The sequence below is a fragment of the Trachurus trachurus genome (assembly GCF_905171665.1).
Source record: "Trachurus trachurus genome assembly, chromosome: 7".
Taxonomy (NCBI): Eukaryota; Metazoa; Chordata; class Actinopteri; order Carangiformes; family Carangidae; genus Trachurus; species Trachurus trachurus.
This window is the reverse complement of record NC_139901.1, coordinates 32,880,036-32,901,323: the sequence shown is the minus strand read 5'-3', so window position 1 is coordinate 32,901,323 and position 21,288 is coordinate 32,880,036. Positions and strand designations below refer to the sequence as shown.

At 40.1% G+C, this 21,288-nt stretch overlaps 1 protein-coding gene across 1 annotated transcript; it reads left to right on the top strand.

Moving 5' to 3' along the window:
- Window positions 1–4,467: 4,467 nt before the first annotated feature.
- On the top strand, window positions 4,468–20,853 carry pmelb (premelanosome protein b; the record flags this gene model as incomplete). The annotated part of the gene is made up of 12 exons (XM_083975319.1): window positions 4,468–4,528; window positions 6,107–6,202; window positions 7,237–7,383; window positions 8,154–8,282; window positions 10,131–10,292; window positions 11,485–11,811; window positions 12,714–12,920; window positions 14,024–14,161; window positions 14,280–14,382; window positions 18,660–18,862; window positions 18,960–19,053; window positions 20,691–20,853. The coding sequence occupies 12 exons, from the start codon at window positions 4,468–4,470 to the stop codon at window positions 20,851–20,853; spliced, it is 1,830 nt and encodes a 609-aa protein (XP_083831445.1).
- Window positions 20,854–21,288: the final 435 nt, after the last annotated feature.

The following is a 21,288-nucleotide window of genomic DNA, read 5'->3' as shown; positions in this document are numbered from 1 at the left end:
AGGATGTACTTTGAAACACTAACAGGACTGACGAACAAGAAAGCCATGCGGACTGTGACTCTCTACAAAACCTTAAAATCCTCTCTGTGAAGTAAATGTTTTGTACCCCATGCTCTGGATGTTTATGTTTTTTTGCATTGTAATTCTTTTTAATTATTTATTTTTATTTATTTAATTTTTCCACAAAGCCTTTAAATCCTCTTATTGGATCGAATGTATGTACCCCGTGTTCAATTCAATGTTATTTGTTTGTCATTGATGATGAATTTCAATAAAGATTGAAGTAAAAAAAAAAGGAAGAAAAAAAAAGACACACTGCAGGCAGCACCCACACACTACAGGTCAGACTACACACCCAATCAATCAATCAATCAATCAATCAATCAATCAATCAATCAATCAATCAATCAATCAATCAATCAATCAATCAATCAATCAATCAATCAATCCATAAAACTTTATTTGTAGAGCACTTTTCGGTAACCCATTGCCAAGAAATAACGAAAAGCATGTGTAATCTTTTGTCTAATGAAAAACATGACATGGCCTTTGAATTACATGATAATTTCTTGACATTATCATGTAATTATCACTTAATTAGCGGCCTGTAAATTAAAGGGTTACCCACTTTTCAGGGAGCAGAGATGACAATTACACACATAGGCTTACCGTAGACATACACACATGCATTCACACACCCAACAATTGAAAACATGAGGAGTTAAAAAATACTGACGAAACACTATCTTACACTGTGCAATTTGTACTTAGCAGTGGGGAAAACACTAGAGTGGATAAAAACTAAGATAAAATAGGTAAATAGAATAAAATAAAATAAAAAATTTAGGAGTTTAAGGAGAAACTCTGTCAACATTATATAAAGTCTAGGTTTGTGCCAGATCTTCATTGATCTCTTCCTCTGTTTTTCTGTTTGTGTCTTGGTGAAGATGAGAGAGTGAGACAGTCCATAGTCCTGTTGCTAAGCAACACGGTGCTAAACAACACCAACTCTCTGGGCATCGTGTTGTCGTCGTGTGTGGGTGTTTAGTGTAGCCTACTAACACTAAAAACAGTGAAGCTTACTTCCCCAAAAATGTGCCAAATAAAATCTAATTCTGTTGTTTTTCTAACCTTTAATGACCTGAGGCCAGAAGCAGCTGGAGCTACAGTTCACCTTCACCTGCTGCGTTAATATCATATCATCTTATCTCAATTAGGCCTAGTGTTTTAATTATTTAAATCTGTTTTATTTAATGGATGTTTCCTTTTGAATGCTGCTGCTGTGACACGACAATTTCCTTTACAGAGTAGGCCTACTAATAAACTATCTTGACTTGACTATAACAAGATGCTTCTTCTCACTATTACTATACACTACTACTATAGGCTACTATACTATAGCTACTATAGGCTAATACGGCCAAACAACGCCCCTCAGCCGTGGTATAATGAGCATACCACGGTCTGTCGTGATATATTGCTTAACTATAGCTATAGCCTACTATACTATACTATGCTATACTATACTAGACCAGTGGTTCTCAACATGAGGTCCGGGGACCCCCAGGGGTCCTTGAGAGGGTTCAAGGGGGTCCCCAACCTTTTCTTGAAATTTTACCACTTTTTTCTAGAATTTAGAAAGTTTATTATAATTTTTACCACTCTATTTTTTATTTTATTTTTTTTCCTTTAAAAAAATGTTTTAAAGAATTTTTTTACCACTTCTTCTAGAATTGTTTTTGAGAAATTTGACCACTTTTCTCTAAAACATTTTTTATTTTATTTTTGTCTATCGCTTTTTTTCTAGACTTAAATTTTTTTTTTTTTTGGAGAATTTTTACCACTTGTTCTAGAAATGTTTAAATGTTTTTGGAGTGGGCCTAATTGTACCATTTTTTTCCCAGAAATTTCTATATAACATTTCCAAAAATTCACGTCATTGGCCCTAATTTGAACATAGGACTACATGTAACGTTCTTCAGTCTCAAAACAAATATTTCTGGTGTTTGCTTGAAAGTTTTGTCCAATGGTGGTCTGTGGCCTAATTTGTGTCAATTTAAGGTCCTTGATGTAAAAAAAACTTTGAGAACCACTGTACTATACAATATGTCATGTGTTTTCTTTTTTTCTGTGTTTTATTATTTTGTTGTGCAAAGAATTTGTTTAGTAGCAACCGGCGGGAAGTCTTGTACTATTTGCATATTTGAAATAAACGTTAGAAACCAAACCCCCACCATGTGAGGTCATATACAGCAGCTGCAGGTCGTATAGATGCGGTTTGCAGAAGTAGCAGAGTGAGCGAGTTCATGACGACAGATGAAACGGGTCTGAGCAGGATTTTTGCGGTGAATGCTGACATTGTTTAAAAAAAAAAAGAGGTTTAAATAGTGGCACAGTTTGGCATATGATATGGAGACAAAAACTCCCTCAACAAAGTGACTTTATAGTTATGGTTGGAGGGGTTGGGGGGGTCGGAGGGGGGAGGTTTGGGGGGGCGGACAAAGCCGGATGAATTTAGGGAGTCACAAGTGCTTCACTAATCCTCATTAATGTTGCATTCCTCCCATTTCTTTCTGCACAGAAAAAGCCTCGATTAGCAGAATGAATGTATGACCCACTGTTGGAATGACACAGAAATTAACAAACCCCCCCCTCAAAACCTCTCCTGCCCCCAATACACTTTAATATCATCATACACACTGTATTTGATCATATATATAGTGCATTTACAGCTAATACAGAGAATATGCAGATATGTAGAAACTTTACATAACGTTAATTTGAAGGCAGATTCTCGTTAGTAGCAGCAACAAAATGTGTCGGAGAGTAAATCCGCTCATAATTAGGAATAATTAGAGAGGCAGCCCCAAAAACAGGTCAGCTGACTGCAGCACAAGGTCTGAGGAGAAAAACTGAAAACTGAATCATACCGAACCCTCATGATCGGTTTCCATTAATAATCTGTTCCCCTTCATGTTTATACAGCTGATGATTTGTTTAATTATTCTAATTGTCTTATTGAATATGGACATGTAACGGACAAATCTACATCAGAAAAGAATAATCAAAGTGACATTTCACTCACCTGCAGATAAAACTTCTCTGTTTATAGGTCAAATTACCTGATGAACAAAATAAATCTAAGATAATGAAATTAAAAGTGCAAGTTGTGCAGAAAAAGGTCCATGTGTATATTAGCCTACATGATTATATATTATATTATTAGATGGTTTATAATGATGCATTCATATTTAAAAAAGCTAATATCAGACATTTAATAACGGTAATTTCTATAATGATAATATACACATAAATTGTAGAAAAGTGCAGAAGGAATATAAGGTTTTGAGCAGTTTGAAACAGAGCATCGTGCTCGAAACGTCACGATGCTTTTAATTCTTTGTTGAAAGGGAGCTTTTATGGTGTGCAGATTTTCTTAATCTTTCTATTCTTTTTTAAGAAATATAAGGTAACATAAAATAAAAATATGTAACTCGTGACTGTACATAGTTATTCATTAAGTCTCTTAGAGACGCTAATTTGGGTCGTACCTCAGTTTGCCTTGTTTGTTCACTGCAAAAACTCAAAATCTTACCAAGAATATTTGTTTTATTTCTAGTCAAAATGTCATTTCTAGTCAAAACTAATCTCATTATACTTTAAATAAGACTCATCACATTAAAAGTAGCTTGTTCTTAGACACTTTTTACTTCTTTCAAGCAGATTTTCACTTGAAATAAGTAGAAAAATCTGATAGTGGAGCAAGTTTTTCTTTCTTATTACAAGCACAAAAAACTTTCACTTTCACTGGCAGATTTTTCTACTTATTTCAAGTGAAAATTAGTTTGAAACAAGTGAAAACTGTCTAAAAACAAGTTAATTTTTAAGTGGAAAGAGATTAATTTTGACTAGAAATGAGACATTTTGACAAGAAATAAGACAAATATTCTTGGAAAGATTTTGAGTTTTTGCAGTGTTGAGTTTACTTGAAAAAATTGCACAAAGATGCAAAGAGATTGTAAAGATTGATTGTGCATGTGAAGGCTGTGAAAGAAGCTTTGAAATAAGTAGGTTGTTCATTAGAAATATATACTGCAAATATATACATATACTGTATGTATATAGTAGTTTTCTGTGTCCCGTGACGGTCTCTGTTACATGTGGACTTTCTACTTTCTGCATTTCTCAGCTGATTACGAGTCTTTCTCTACTGTACGTGCAGAGTTAATCTCCAAGACGACGGCTCTTATACTGTAAATACACAAACCACCATCATCGTCAGGGCCGGAGCCTCCTAAGTCTCAGTCTCAGTGAGGGAGGGGCAGCTGCAGCAGAGCCCCCCCCCCCCCCCCCCCCCCCAGCAGCAGAGACTTTATAAAGCCACTCTCCTGCTGCTTCCTGCTGCTCACTAAAGGGATTTTCCACCGAGAGGAGGACGGGGCGACGATGACGAGGACGACGATGATGATGATGTGGACGTGGAGTGTGTTGTTGGTGCTGCTGGTGGCGGCTTCACACACTGTGGCGAGTGAGTACAGACACACAACATGTGACGTTTTACACTTTTAACACATTCATAGGTCATAAAAAGACGACGGGAAACACTCAGATGGAAATCCTCCAGTGAAATGTGTTTAAAATATTGATCACAAAATTCTTCAGTGAAAGCATCTCCATCAAGAGAAATCAACCACATCAACATTATGTATAATATAAGTAGGCTTATTAATATGCTAAGTGATAATACTGCAGTATGACCATAAAAATGTGTTAAATCAGGATTAGATTAGTGTTTTAATGTAATATATCACACTTTTGGATGATTATTACTGATGCATTCATGTATAAGGAGCTTAATTAATTAGTTAATTTGAGATATTTTATAGTTTATCTTTGTTTAATTCACAGCAGAGCTTCATGTTTTACTGTATTAGATCGTACCGGTTTGTGTGTGAGATTTAAGTCAGGAATGAAATACAGCCATAGAACTGACTGACATGGAAATAATATTTACAATTTTTACTGTTGCGAAGTATAAAATAGAATGAAAAGGAGTCTGTATCATCGATTATCAGATATTTAACAGCTTCAGTCAGACGTCTTTAATACTTTTGTTTTGTCTCAAATTATATTTTAAGTCTTTAAATCCATGTCACAATCCAGGTGCATTGTTAAATCTGTTTTATGAAAGTATTGTAAGTTGTTTTTCTCCTCATGACCTCGTTACTCAGCCAAGCATGTGAGTAACGACACAGAGTCTGAGCTTTGTGAAGCAACGAGCAGATTTCTAAATCTTAATCCTTTTTATTTTGAAGGTGAAGCTACATTTACATCTTTACCTTTACCTACCTTTAATTTTATGTGGAGCTGGAGCACATGATGAAACAACTTTAAATTCTACAAATACATTTATAACTGAGCGTTTAAACATGTTGAAGTTTAACAAGGAAAGTGACCAACACTGAAACAATCCAGTCAGGATCAATAATAACCTCCAAAATCTGGTTTAATGAACCTGTTGTCTGCCAACTGGTTCAGACTGTTGATGTTTAATCCAAATTCAACCCTGTGACAGTGTTAATCTGTGATAAAATACACACACACACACACACACACACACACACACACACACACTCAGCTGAGCGTCACATGAGGAGGATTGGAGCGACTTCAGATTAATATTTGGGCATAAAACTCTTCATCTGGGCGCTGGCGGCACCGGTGGCCTTGAACACACCACGGAGGGTCAACGTTACTGTGACATGAAATAAAAATAAAGTCCAACAACAATAGAGTTTGGGAAACTTACGTAAAAACAATTAGAACTGACAAATAGCTGAAAAAACAAAACAAATTGGTAATTATTTAGAAAATCGCCATTTCAGATTTATCTTTGTTTTTCATTATTCCACAGTTCTGCACATTGACGAGAGTTGTGCACTGATTTCAGGAACATTTGGACTTAGAGTTAATTGGATATAAAATTATAGTGAGTTTTTAATGAGTTAAATTTACCCTGAAGTTAGTAACAGGCTGGCTCCATAAACTGTGAATAAATGTTCTGAGCTGTGTTTCTAATCTGATCTCTGTCTTCTCAATGTTGCAGAGTCCAAAAACCGCTTCACTCGGTATCCATCATGGAACAACAAGATGTTCCCGGTGTGGAAAGACGGAGACGCCCGATACAAAGACTCCTGGAAAGGTGCCGCTGTTGCAGTAAAACGATGTTTGTTTGATTCAATCTCTGACTTTCCTCCTTTATCTACTTCCTTTTTAAAACATTACATAAAGGGATAGTTCAACATTTTGGCAAATTGGTCCATTGCCATAATCCCTATAGTCATAGCAGTAGGTTCGTTACCTTTAATTGTCGGTGCAAGCTATTTTTAGAACGGCAGAGCAGAGCCGTGAGCTGCTCAGAGCTACGCTACGGAGGCTCATTATGGGATTTCTTGGTTTCCCTCATCAAACTCATCAAATACACAATCCAACAACTCCACAACGCTCTGGTGGACAAGTTGTGAGCTGCACATTCACCACGCTATGAGATAATAACACAACGTTACCACACAGAGTTGATTTAGAGGGAAATACAGAGACTGTTGATGAAAAACTGTCCCTGAAGGCAACGTGCATCAGCGGTTTTGCATGAATTTCCCTCTAAAACAACTCTGTGTGGTAACGTTGTGTTATTATCTCATAGCGTGGTGAATGTGCAGCTCACAACTTGTCCACCAGAGCGTTGTGGAGTTGTTGGATTGTGTATTTGATGAGTTTGATGAGGGAAACCAAGAAATCCCATGATGAGCCTCCGTAGCGTAGCTCTGAGCAGCTCACGGCTCTGCTCCGCCGTTCTAAAAATAGCTTGCACCGACAATTAAAGGTAACGAACCTACTGCTAAGACTATAGGGATTATGGCAATGGGCCAATTTGACAAAATGTTGAACTATCCCTTTAAAGAGGAGCAGAGTCGGCCCGAGATAAAAGCAAACTAAGCACCTGCTCAGGGCCCCATGACCACTATGGTAGAGATAGATAGATAGATAGATAGATAGATAGATAGATAGATAGATAGATAGATAGATGATAGATAGATAGATAGATAGATAGATAGATAGATAGATAGATAGATAGATAGATAGATAGATAGATAGATAGATAGATAGATAGATAGATGTGAGTGTAAACATTGTGTGTGTGTGTGTGTGTGTGTGTGTGTGTATGTGTGTCTGCAGGAGGCAGAGTAACCTTTAACGTCGGTAACGACTCTCCGACTCTGACCGGGGCCAAAGTGACCTTCACCATCGACCTGCAGTTTCCTCACAACCAGAGAGTCACGGAGGACGGAGACGTGGTCTGGGCTGAAGACTGCGTCGTCAACGGTAACACAACACACACACACAGTCACATTCCCTCAGTGTTGGACTGAATGATGAACCCTGTTGATCTTTACTGTAGCGCCACCATGAGGTCTACAGGTGTAGTTTAGAGTTAAGTATTTATATATAACACACTGCAAAAACTCAAAATCTTTCCAAGAATATTTGACTTATTTCTTGTCAAAATGTCTCATTTCTAGTCAAAACTAATCTCTTAAAATAAGACTCATCACCTAAAAATTAACTTGTTTTTAGATCATTTTCACTTGTTTCAAACTAATTTTCACTTGAAATAAGTAGAAAAATCTGCCAGTGAAAACACGTTTTTATGTTCTTGTAATAAGAAAGAAAAACTTGCTCCACTGTCAGATTTTTCTACTTATTTCAAGTGAAAATCTGCTTGAAAGAAGTAAAAAGTGTCTAAAAACAAGCTACTTTTTAATGTGATGAGTCTTATTTTAAGTAGAATGAGACGTGTTTTGACTAGAAATGACATTTTGACTAGAAATTAGACAAATATTCTTGGTAAGATACTTGGGTTGAGAACTGTATGATATAATGAAATCCCTGCCAGCAGATCTCAGGCAGGCAAACTGTGTCCGCTTTTAAATCTGTTATAGAGAATATTCACGTTTATCATACAGTATGGTATTATTATTTTTCTTTTTTTTTATTTCACTTTACTATGCTGGATCTTTTTTTTTTTATTGTGACTGTGTTTCGAAATAAAAATAAAGTTATATGTTATAAGTTATATGTCATTGCTGCCATAGGAACAAAGTACCGTGCGTCTGAGCCGGTTTATCCAGCACCGAGCGCCGACTGGGACCCGGTGTTTCCTGACGGGACGCTCATCAAGAAGGACAAGAAGCCGAGCTACGTGTTCGTGTGGAAGACCTGGGGTGAGTTTCTTTCTTTCTTTCTTTCTCTCTTTCTGTCTGAGGGTCACTGAGTTTGTCACCGCACACATACCAAGAGCTGACATGTCGCCATGCAGCCGTCTGGATTAAACATGAGCTCTGTCATATGAGCTCATGTGAGGGTTCAGATCCCCATCGACCCATCAACAGAGAGAGCGTTGTAGTTTAGCCTGATTTGTTATTTGATTTAATGAAATGTATTTGTTTATTTGTAGGGGATCCTCATTAAAAACACTAGGTACATTTAAAACATACATTTACACTGCAAAAACTCAAAAGAATATTTGTCTTATTTCTTGTCAAAATGTCTAATTTCTACTCAATACTAACCTCTTTTTTTTTTAACTTAATTAACTTGTTTTTAGATAATTTTCAATTGTTTCAAACAAATTTTCACTTGAAATAAGTAGAAAAATCTGCCAGTGAAAGCAAGTTTTCTGTGCTTGTAATAAGAAAGAAAAACTTGATCCACTATCAGATTTTTCTACTTATTTCAAGTGAAAATATGCTTGAAAGAAGTAAAAAGTGTCTAAAAACAAGCTACTTTTTAAAATGTGATGAGTCTTATTTTAAGTATAATGAGGTTTGTTGCGACTAGAAATAAGACCAATGTTCTTGGAAAGAGTTTGAGTTTTTGCAGTGTAGGCTACATGAATAAGACAAGTCAACTAAAAACTTACATTAAATCTTTACAATAGGCTACACATGAATCACCATCATAAATCAGAAAAACATAGCCTACAAAAGACTCTCCAGTGTACAGTGGTTAGAAAAAAAGGCAAAACAAAACAAAGTGACAACCTACATCAAATTTTACAGTGCAGCTAAATCACCATCCTAAAGCAGAAACATACATGAGGCATTGTTATTCTCATAAGAGGATCTTATCTAGGCCATGATCAGATGGAAATAGGCTACCTTACCCTGTCTGATATCTGGTAAATAGAATAGAATAGAATAGAATAGAATAGAATAGAATAGAATAGAAGTGAAGTCTTTATTGTCATTGTACCAGTTCAATGAAATTGGAGATGCGACTCCTGAGATGCATATTAGCTTTTACACTGCAAAAACTCAAAATCTTTCCAAGAATATTTGTCTTATTTCTTGTCAAAATGTCTCATTTCTAGTCAAAACTAATCTCTTTCTACTTAAAATGAGACTCATCACCTAAAAATGTACTTGTTTTTAGAACATTTTCATTTGTTTCAAACAAATTTTCACTTGAAGTAGAAAAGTAGAAAGTAGAAAGTGAAAGCAAGGTTTTTGTCCTTGTAATAAGAAAGAAAAACCTGCTCCACTATCAGATTTTTCTACTTATTTCAAGTGAAAATATGCTTGAAAGAAGTAAAAAGTGTCTAAAAACAAGCAACTTTTTAATTTAATGAGTCTTATTTTAAGTAGAATGAGATTTGTTTTGACTAGAAATGACATTTTGACCAGAAATAAGACAAATATTCTTAGTAAGATTTTGAGTTTTTGCAGTGCAACAAAACACACATCCATTCATATTCACATAAAACTAATGCAGAACATCATAAAGACAACGATAAGACCATTTCATAGGTTCATGGTGCAAAACTGCATCAGGCAGCAACAGTGATGTGTGAAACAGCAAATGGCAATAAAGTTAATTTGTAAATTGTTCAGTGAATGTGATGTTCCTGAATGTAGATGTGTGACAGTTTGTTGCCGGTGCATGCGTGTGTGTTCACATGGTTTCTTGTAGATATGATATTTCCAAGATGTTTTTTTTAATTTTATTTTGCTTTTTAAACATTGATTTCTGTGTGATGATGTGTGGTAACAGTGAGTCTCTTGGTCCCTCAGGTCAGTACTGGCAGGTGGCCGACGACGCGTCCTCCACTCTGACCATCGGCACAGACGACATCCCACTGGGCTCCTACACCATGGACATCGTCATCTACCACTACCGCAGCAAAGAGAAGTTCATCCCCCTGGGATACGCCAACACCCAGTTCTCCATCACTGGTTGGTTTGACATATTTAGATTTTTAGATTTTAGATTTATTTTGCACAGTTAAAATACACAAGTAAATGGAACAATTTCATAATTTACTGCTGGAAGAGGCGGAAACTCAAAGAGCTTATTAGATGCCTCCACCTACAATGAGATATTACAGTATGTCATACAAAAAGAACCTTTTACAGATTAACATATTTTTGCCAAGTGGGAAAGTGTGTTCCATAGTTGAACATCCCTGTACCGGAAAAAGTGGTAAGATTTAAATAAATGAATAAATAAATAAAATAAAGTCAAAAATGTTCTGGAAAAAAGTGGTAAAATTTCTCAAAAACAATTCTAGAAAAAATCTACAAAAAGTGGTCAAATAAAATAAAATAAATAAAGAAAGAAAAATAAAAAATAAAAAAGTGGTAAAAATTTCTCCCCCCCCAAAAAACGTTTAAAAATTCTAGAAAAAAATGGTAAAATTTGTCAAAAAGAATTCTAGAAGATTTGTCAAAAAGAATTCTAGAAGATTGCTCCAAAAAATGGTAAAATTTGTCAAAAAAAGTTTTTAAAAAATTCTACAAAAAGTGTAGCCTAGAAATCTAGCTGCACCCTAGCGGCAGCAAATCTCTTTGCTCCGTAGGTGGGTCTAGAAACGAGCCATAGGAACTTTTTGAGTCTCGAACACCGATTGTGTTCACGTATCACAGCGCTGTATCTGTTTAGAGAGTCGTTGGGCGGCTTAACGCCATGATGACATACATTTTAATTGGCTTGTCAGGCTAACGTCATCCTGCTCTTTGCTCTGATTGGTCGTAGCGCTACCCTATTGGTGCAGAGGCAGTTTGAAAGACAGCCTTCATCCCGCCCCCTGGATTGAGCCGAGGTCTACCGCTCGTTTCCAGACTAGACATTTTAGTGATATAGTCTGGCTCGTCAGGCTACAAAAAGTGGTAAAATAAAAAAAAATAAAAAAAGTGGTAAAAATTTCTAAAAAAAAAAAAAAGTTTAAACATTCTAGAAAAAAAAGGCAAAATTTCAAGAAAAAGTTGGGGACCCCCTTGAATCCTCTCAAGGACCCCTGGAGGTCCCTGGACCACACTTTGAGAACCACTGGTTTAGAAGGTCAAACCACAAAGCTCCAACTCTTTATTTATTTATTTATTTATTTATTCATTGATGGACCTGATGTTGTCTTTGTTTCCTCCTCAGATCAGATCCCCTTCGCCGTCTCTCTGGACCAGGTCAACGACGTCGTAGCGGGCGACATGCGCTTCATCCAGAACCGGGCGATCGCCTTCACCATCGCGCTGCACGACCCCAGCGAGTACCTGAGCAACGCCGACATCACCTTCAACTGGGACTTTGGGGACGCGAGCGGAGCGCTGATCTCCCGCGAGCTGACGGTCACGCACACCTACGTCAGCTCGGGCTCCTTCCGGCCGCAGGTCGTCATCCAGGCCGTCATCCCCGACAAGCGCTGCGACCCGCCCGTAGACCCCCCCACCCGGGGGCCGCACACCGACCAGGGCACCACAGGTAAGGAAGGACCAGAGGGTTTATATCACTCTGCTACAGAACAAATACCTGCAACATGTTACTTTATATTCACATGTTTGTCTGGGCATCACACACCCAAAACATACACTGCAAAAACTCAAAATCTTATCGAGAATATTTGCTTTATTTCTAGTCAAAAATGTAATTTCTAGTCAAAACAAATCTCATTCTAGTTAAAATAAGACTCGCATTAAAAAGTAGCTTGTTTTTAGACACTTTTTACTTCTTTTAAGCAGATTTTCAATAAGTAGAAAAATCTGATCTGACCGACCAGGGCACCACAGGTGAGGACCAGAGGGTTTATATGATGGTAAACTCTGCTGGGTGAAGCACCGTCACTATAACAAATACCTGCAACATGTTACTTTATATTCACATGTTTGTCTGTGCATCACACACCAAAAACATATAGGCTACACTGCAAAAACACAATATCTTACCAAGAACATATGTCGTAATTTCTAGTCAAAACAAATCTCATTATACGTAGCTTGTTTTTAGACACTTTTAACTTATTTCAAGCATTTTTTTTTACTTGAAATAAGTAGAAAAATCTGATAGTGGAGCAAGTTTTTCTTCCTTATAACAAGCACAAAAACTTGCTTTCACTGGCAGATTTTTCTACTTATTTCAAGTGAAAATATGTTTGAAAGAAGTGAAATTATCTAAAAACAAGTTAATTTTTAGGTGATGAGTCTTATTTTAAGTGGAAAGAGATTAGTTTTGACTAGAAATGAGACAATTTGACAAGAAATAAGACATTTTGACAAGAAATAAGACAAATATTCTTGGAAAGATTTTGAGTTTTTGCAGTGTAATGCTGTTACTGATGCTCCTGACTGAAGCTGTGTGTCTGTGTCTGTGTGTGTCTGTGTGAGCAGTCAGAGCTCCGGCGGCTCTGGCCTCGGCTCTGCCTCAGCTCGTCTCCACCAAGTCGTCCGGTCTGACCGTCAACATGGTGCCGTCCGACACCGAGGAGGACAACACTGAGGACGAGGCGTCCACGGCCGCCACCACGCCGCCTGCCCAGGAGACGCCCACGGTGACCCGCACGCCGTCGCCCGTCAACCAGGCCGCACCAGCTGCAGGTACGGGGTCTCATTTCATTCTTTTTATACATACATCCACATAATAACCATAAATAAATAAAAGTAGCAACCAGAAATCATCATTACAGGCCCAAAGGAGGAAGAGTTTCATTGCTCTCTGGCTCCCCCTGGAGTTCAGGAGTGTTGTTCACTTTTACAGTACTGTTAGTTCAAGGGGTTCCCCAACTTTTTCTGAAATCTTTTTTTTTTTGAGAAAATATAGAAAACTTACCACAATTTCTAGAAAAAATATTTTTCTCGAAAAAAATTAACTTTTTTTTTCCTCCCCTGAAAATTGTTAACCACTATTTTCTAGAAATGTTTTAACATTTTAGGAGAAATTGTACCACTTTTTTCCCAGAAATTGCTCTACAATATTTCAAAAAAATGTGTGCCATTGGCCCCAAAATGTAGCCTCGTAAACCAGCCGCTCCCGGAAATTCAATTCATTTCATTTCTGAGGGAGAGTCTTATCTGGCCTCATCCCCGCTGTAAGCGTTTGAACCCTCAGAAGGCCGAGCCAATCAGCGTCGCCGCTGTGTTTGACACAGCACGTTGGCCAATCAGGGACCGACTGGTGCAAAGCCCCGTCACTACACCAACTTGCTGATTGGCTGAATGGGGTTGTCTGTCAACGCTACTACTCCCGCCCAGCTCCCGCCCACCCCAAAGGCTTACAGGGGGAGTGAGGCCAGACTCTCCCTCAGAAATGAAATGAAATGCATTTCCAGGAGCGGCTGGTTTACGAGGCTACCCAAAATGAACTTACAATGACTAAAAAAGTAATGTTCTTCAGTCTCAGAACAAATATTTGTGTATTTCTGGTATTTGCTTCAAAATTTTGTCCAACGGGGGTCTGTGGTCTAATTTGTTGATGTAAAAAAGTTTAAGAAAAACTCTAGATAGGCTACTGAAATATTAATGCATTTTCAGTGGGTATACTGAGTAGCCTATACATGAGTATCACACAGACTACACCACTGGTTGGTGTTGGAGTTGGTGTTGACGTGTTGATGTAGAGTGAGAGACAACGGTCCAGCAGGGGGCGCTGTGTCAGAGACAGGAGGGACACGAGACATTCAGCTGTGGTCGTGTGTCCTCAGGTGTGAAGCGGACGGTGACTCTGACCGGTCAGGTCTCCGTGGTCGTTGCTAAGAGAGAAGCCGACAACAACAAACCGCATGATGACGACTGTGTGATCTATCGCTACGGCTCCTTCTGCACCGGCATCGAGGTCTTCGGTGAGTTTTAGTTTCCTTCTTCACTTTGTCTTCGTCTGTTTAGAGACGTGAAGCGACTGTCAGTGACGTGACGTCCTCGTCCTCGTCCTCCGCTGTGGACATGTGTCTTTGTCTCCAGAGGGCATTGAGACGGTGAAGATCGTCCAGATGGACAACGCTGTGGGGGACACGCCGCACATGGACAAGAACGTCGTGGACATCACAGTCACCTGCCAGGGAAGGTGAGTGTCCATCTGTCTTCTGTCTCCACCCGTCTCCATCTGTTTCCTATTGTCTTCATCTGTCTCCATCTGTCTCCACCTGTCTCCATGTGTCTTCATCTGTCTCCTACTGTCTCCATCTGTCTCCATCTGTATTTTACTGTCTCCATCTGTCTTCTACTGTCTCCACCTGTCTTCTACTGTCTCCATCTGTCTTCTACTGTCTCCACCTGTCTTCTACTGTCTCCATCTGTCTCCTACTGTCTTCTACTGTCTCCATCTGTCTCCTACTGTCTTCTACTGTCTCCATCTGTCTCCTACTGTCTCCTACTGTCTCCATCTGTCTCCATCTGTATTTTACTGTCTCCATCTGTCTCCATCTGTCTTCTACTATCTCCATCTGTCTCCATCTGTCTCCACCCATCTCCATCTGTCTCCATCTGTCTCCTACTGTCTCCATCTGTCTCCTACTGTCTTCTACTGTCTCCACCTGTCTTCTACTGTCTCCATCTGTCTTCTACTGTCTCCATCTGTCTCCTACTGTCTCCACCTGTCTTCTACTGTCTCCTACTGTCTCCATCTGTCTCCACCCGTCTCCACCCGTCTCCATCTGTCTCCATCTGTCTTTATCTGTCTCCTATTGTCTTCTACTGTCTTCATCTGTCTTTTACTGTCTCCATCTGTCTTCATGTGTCTCCATCTGTCTCCATCTGTCTTCTACTGTCTCAATCTGTCTTCTACTGTCTCCATCTGTCTCCATCTGTCTTCTACTGTCTTCATCTGTCTTCATCTGTCTCCATCTGTCTCCATCTGTCTCCTACTGTCTCCACCCGTCTCCATCTGTCTCCATCTGTCTTTATCTGTCTCCTATTGTCTTCTACTGTCTTTATCTGTCTTTTACTGTCTCCATCTGTCTTCATGTGTCTCCATCTGTCTCCATCTGTCTTCTACTGTCTCCATCTGTCTTCTACTGTCTCCATCTGTCTTCATGTGTCTCCATCTGTCTCCATCTGTCTTCTACTGTCTTCATCTGTCTCCATCTGTCTCCATCTGTCTTCTACTGTCTCCACCTGTCTTCTACTGTCTCCATCTGTCTCCATCTGTCTTCTACTGTCTTCTACTGTCTCCATCTGTCTTCTACTGTCTTCATCTGTCTTCTACTGTCTCCATCTGTCTTCTACTGTCTCCATCTGTCTCCATCTGTCTTCTACTGTCTTCTACTGTCTCCATCTGTCTTCTACTGTCTTCTACTGTCTCCATCTGTCTTCTACTGTCTCCATCTGTCTTCTACTGTCTCCATCTGTCTTCTACTGTCTCCATCAGTCTTCTACTGTCTCCATCTGTCTTCTACTGTCTCCATCTGTCTCCATCTGTCTTCTACTGTCTCCATCTGTCTTCTACTGTCTTCTACTGTCTCCATCTGTCTCCATCTGTCTTCTACTGTCTCCATCTGTCTTCTACTGTCTCCATCTGTCTTCTACTGTCTTCTACTGTCTCCATCTGTCTTCTACTGTCTCCATCTGTCTCCATCTGTCTTCTACTGTCTCCATCTGTCTTCTACTGTCTCCATCTGTCTTCTACTGTCTTCTACTGTCTCCATCTGTCTCCATCTGTCTTCATCTGTCTTCTACTGTCTCCATCTGTCTTCATCTGTCTCCTACTGTCTCCATCTGTCTTCATGTGTCTCCATCTGTCTTCTACTGTCTCCATCTGTCTCCATCTGTCTTCATCTGTCTTCTACTGTCTTCTACTGTCTCCATCTGTATTTTACTGTCTCCATCTGTCTCATACTGTCTCCATCTGTCTCCATCTGTCTTCTACTGTCTTCATCTGTCTCCTATTGTCTCCTACTGTCTCCATCTGTCTCATACTGTCTCCATCTGTCTCCATCTGTCTTCTACTGTCTCCATCTGTCTCCACCTGTCTCCATGTGTCTTTATCTGTCTCCTACTGTCTTCTGCTGTCTCCTACTGTCTCCATCTGTCTTCATGTGTCTTCATCTGTCTTCTACTGTCTCCATCTGTCTTCATGTGTCTTCATCTGTCTTCTACTGTCTCCATCTGTCTTCTACTGTCTTCTACTGTCTCCATCTGTCTCCTACTGTCTCCATCTGTCTTCTACTGTCTTCTACTGTCTCCATCTGTCTTCATCTGTCTTCTACTGTCTTCTACTGTCTCCATCTGTCTCCATCTGTCTTCTACTGTCTTCTACTGTCTTCTACTGTCTCCATCTGTCTTCTACTGTCTCCATCTATCTCCTACTGTCTCCATCTGTCTTCTACTGTCTCCATCTGTCTCCATCTGTCTCCATCTGTCTTCTACTGTCTCCATCTGTCTTCTACTGTCTCCATCTGTCTTCTACTGTCTCCATCTATCTCCTACTGTCTCCATCTGTCTCCTACTGTCTCCTACTGTCTCCATCTGTCTCCACCCGTCTCCATGAGTCTCCATCTGTCTCCACTCGTCTCCATCTGTCTCCATCTGTCTCCATCTGTCTTCATCTGTCTTCATCTGTCTCCATCTGTCTCCATCTGTCTCCATCTGTCTCCATCTGTCTTCATCTGTCTCCATCTGTCTCCATCTGTCTTCATCTGTCTTGATCTGTCTTCATCTGTCTCCATCTGTCTCCATCTGTCTCCATCTGTCTCCATCTGTCTTCATCTGTCTCCATCTGTCTCCATCTGTCTTCATCTGTCTCCATCTGTCTTCATCTGTCTCCATCTGTCTTCATCTGTCTCCATCTGTCTCCATCTGTCTCCATGTGTCTTTATCTGTCTCCTATTGTCTTCTACTGTCTTCATCTGTCTTTTACTGTCCCCATCTGTTTTCATATTGTCTTTATCTGTCTTCTACTGTCTCCATCTGTCTTCACCTGTCTCCATGTGTCTTTATCTGTCTCCTATTGTCTTTTACTGTCTCCATCTGTCTTCATGTGTCTCCATCTGTCTTCTACTGTCTTTTACTGTCTCCATCTGTCTCCACCTGTCTCCATGTGTCTTTATCTGTCTCCTATTGTCTTCTACTGTCTTCATCTGTCTTTTACTGTCTCCATCTGTCTTCATGTGTCTCCATCTGTCTTCTACTGTCTCAATCTGTCTTCTACTGTCTCCATCTGTCTTCTACTGTCTCAATCTGTCTTCTACTGTCTCCATCTGTCTCCTACTGTCTCCATCTGTCTCCTACTGTCTCCATCTGTCTTCTACTGTCTCCATCTGTCTTCTACTGTCTTCATCTGTCTCCTACTGTCTTCTACTGTCTTCTACTGTCTCCTACTGTCTTCATCTGTCTTCTACTGTCTCCATCTGTCTTCTACTGTCTTCATCTGTCTCCATCTGTCTTCTACTGTCTCCTACTGTCTTCTACTATCTCCATCTGTCTCAATCTGTCTTCATCTATCTCCATCTGTCTCAATCTGTCTTCATCTGTCTCCATCTGTCTCCATCTGTCTTCTACTGTCTTCTACTATCTCCATCTGTCTCCATCTGTCTTCATCTGTCTTCATCTGTCTTCTACTGTCTTCTACTGTCTCCATCTGTCTTCTACTGTCTCCATCTGTCTCATACTGTCTCCATCTGTCTCCATCTGTCTCATACTGTCTCCATCTGTCTTCTACTGTCTCCATCTGTCTCCACCTGTCTCCATGTGTCTTTATCTGTCTCCTACTGTCTTCTACTGTCTCCTACTGTCTCCATCTGTCTTCATCTGTCTTCTACTGTCTTCTACTGTCTCCATCTGTCTTCTACTGTCTCCATCTGTCTTCTACTGTCTTCTACTATCTCCATCTGTCTCCATCTGTCTTCATCTGTCTTCATCTGTCTTCTACTGTCTTCTACTGTCTCCATCTGTCTTCTACTGTCTCCATCTGTCTCCTACTGTCTTCTACTGTCTCCATCTGTCTCCATCTGTCTTCATCTGTCTCCATCTGTCTTCTACTATCTCCATCTGTCTCCATCTGTCTTCATCTGTCTCCATCTGTCTCCATCTGTCTTCTACTGTCTCCATCTGTCTCCATCTGTCTTCTACTGTCTCCATCTGTCTTCTACTGTCTCCATCTGTCTCCTACTGTCTCCATCTGTCTCCTACTGTCTCAACCTGTCTTCATCCATCTTCATCTGTCTTTAACTGTCTCCATCTGTCTTCATCTGTCTCTTACTATATTCATTCGTCTCCACCTGTCTCATTCTGTCTCCTACTGTCTTCTACTGTCTCAACCTGTCATCCATCTTCATCTGTCTTTAACTGTCTCCACTTGTCTTCTACTGTCTCCATCTGTCTCATTCTGTCTCCACCTGTCTCCAGCCAACCCAAAGAGGTGTGCAGTGTGATTCTGGACGCTGAGTGCTTGAGACCCATTCACACATCCTGCAACATGGTGGAGCCGTCGAAGGAGTGTCAGCTGGTGCTGCGTCACTTCTTCAACGACTCCGGTGTCTACTGCATCAACGTGTCCATGGCCAACGACGTCAGTCTGGCCGTGACCAGCGCCAAACTCAACCTCCAAGGTTCGTCAACAGAACTACAACCGGTTTGACGACGCAACGTACGTCCGCTTCATCCGACACACCGATCACACTGATGGTGTTGTTGTGTCTGTTTCAGGTCCCAGTGTCTCCTCCTCCTCCGGCACCATCGCCATGGTACTGGGTGTCGTGGTTCTGGTTCTGGCAGCGGGAATAGTGGCGTATTCCTACAAGTAAGTCACCTGCCTTGTGGTTGTGGGATCATCCCTATGTTCCCTGGGTCCTATGTTCCCCACTTTTCCCCAAAAGGACCCGGGGAACATGCAATTTTTGTACCCATACCTGGAAGTGGAGTTGTGACTTTGCAGATTTTTGCCTATTTTTGAGTGAGAAGTTGAGTTGTGACTTTGAGTGAGAAGTGTAGGCTAATTGTCCCATTGGTTGGGTTTAGGCAATGAAGAAAGAGTTGGTTAAGTTTAGTAAAAAGACCAGGTAGAGGCTAGACAGGCCAGATAGATAGAGTCCAGATAAGTAGAAAGAATCCATCGACCAGCAACAGCGGGGAACATAGGACCCAGTATGTACTGCAACCGGGGAACATAGGACCCTTTTTGGTAAAAACAGGGTGACCCATTTTCAAAAAGAGGGTCCTATGTTCCCCTATAGGGGAACAAAGAACCCGGGGAACATAGGTACGCTCCCGTGGTTGTGATCATATAGAACGAATCTCCTTGTTGTTTACAACTACTTCCGGGTAGAAAACCAGCATGAGAACAAAAGTGACAGACGAGAGTTTCACTATATCTCATTTTCATGTCAATATATGACTGTTTAGACTAATCTGATGTTTGTAAAGTTTATAAAACCAATGATTGGACAAACATTACTATTTCTGTGTGCACATTTTTGTAATTAGTCATGGTTATCAGAGATTAGCCGGGCTAACGGTTAGCTAGCTAGCTGTTTAACTTTAATAACTCAGTGACTCAATAAACGGTCCATGAAAAAATATTTTCTCCAGCGGATATCGGAGTTACAACATGACTGAGCTAACTGGAGTAGTTTCATGTCGTGTCCCACAACGGGAGGGTTTTAACAGCTGATGTCCTGATGTTAGCTTAGCTACCGCCGTTAGCTTAGCTACCGTTAGCTGTCCCTGTCAGCTGAGCCACTGATGCTTTCTAGACACTGTGATTCCCCCAAACTGAATAAATACCACACATAGCAACACAAAATACACACACAGAAATAGTAATGTTTCTTCAATCATTTCAGATTTGTCTAAACGGTGATAGGGCATGAAAACCGTGATAGCCTAGCTAAACTGTTACTACTGTTCTCATTCAAATTACGTGCTGGTTTTCTACCCGGAAGTAGTTGTAAACAACAAGGAGATTCGGTCTATATACAGTACACTGCAAAAACTCAGACTCTTACCAAGAACATTTGTCTTATTTCTAGTCGAAACAATCTAATTCTACTTAAAATAAGACTAATCACATTAAAAGTAGCTTCTTTTTAGACATTTTTTACTTCTTTCAAGCAGATTTTCACTTGAAATAAGTAGAACAATCTGACAGTGGAGCAAGTTTTTCTTTCTTATTACAAGCACAAAAAACTTGCTTTCACTGGCAGATTTTTCTACTTATTTCAAGTGAAAATTAGTTTGAAATAAGCGAAAATTGTCTAAAAACAAGATCATTTTCAGGTGACGAGTCTTATTTTAAGTGGAAAGAAGTTCGTATTGAGTAGAAATGAGACATTTTGACAAGAAATAAGACAAATATTCTTGGAAAGATTTCCAAGTTTGCAGTGTATGATTATGGTCGCTATAATCAACCTTGCCTGAGTTCTGTGCTTCACTCCTCAGGCGTTTCAAGTCCTACCGGCCTCTGAAGGACGAGCTGGTTGTGTCTGGAGACCAGCACCACAGCCGAGCTCAGAGCTGCTCCGGATCCTCGATCTTCTGGAACCTGCTGAACCGACGAGGAGCCGTGGACAACTGCCCCCTGCTGCAGGACAGGCCGGTGTGAACACCTCCAGCCTCACAACCAAACGTACAACCAAGCAGCATCCGCAGCGATCTGCAGGTTTAGGCACCTGACATGTGTTTTTATACTTCTTTTTTTACACATTTTCTAAAAATGAGAAACTTGTGGTTTAAATCAAACATTAAATAATTGGAGATATTATCTTAGACTTGTTCTGATCTTGTGGACCAACTTGAAGGAGTTTGGCTGTTCAGGTGTCTGATTTCATTTTGGACAAAACCGAGTTTGAATGTTTTTCCAATAAACTTTGCTCAAAACATTTGTGTAGTTTCTCTGATTCATCGTAGACTAACAGTGTGAAGCAGCTGCACTGATGGCGATCTGAGCTTCCTGATGAGACTTCCTGATCCCGTCTAAAATAATCTCACTGATGTCTGACTCATCCTCGTTTCACAGAGATAACAGACTCCTCCCTTT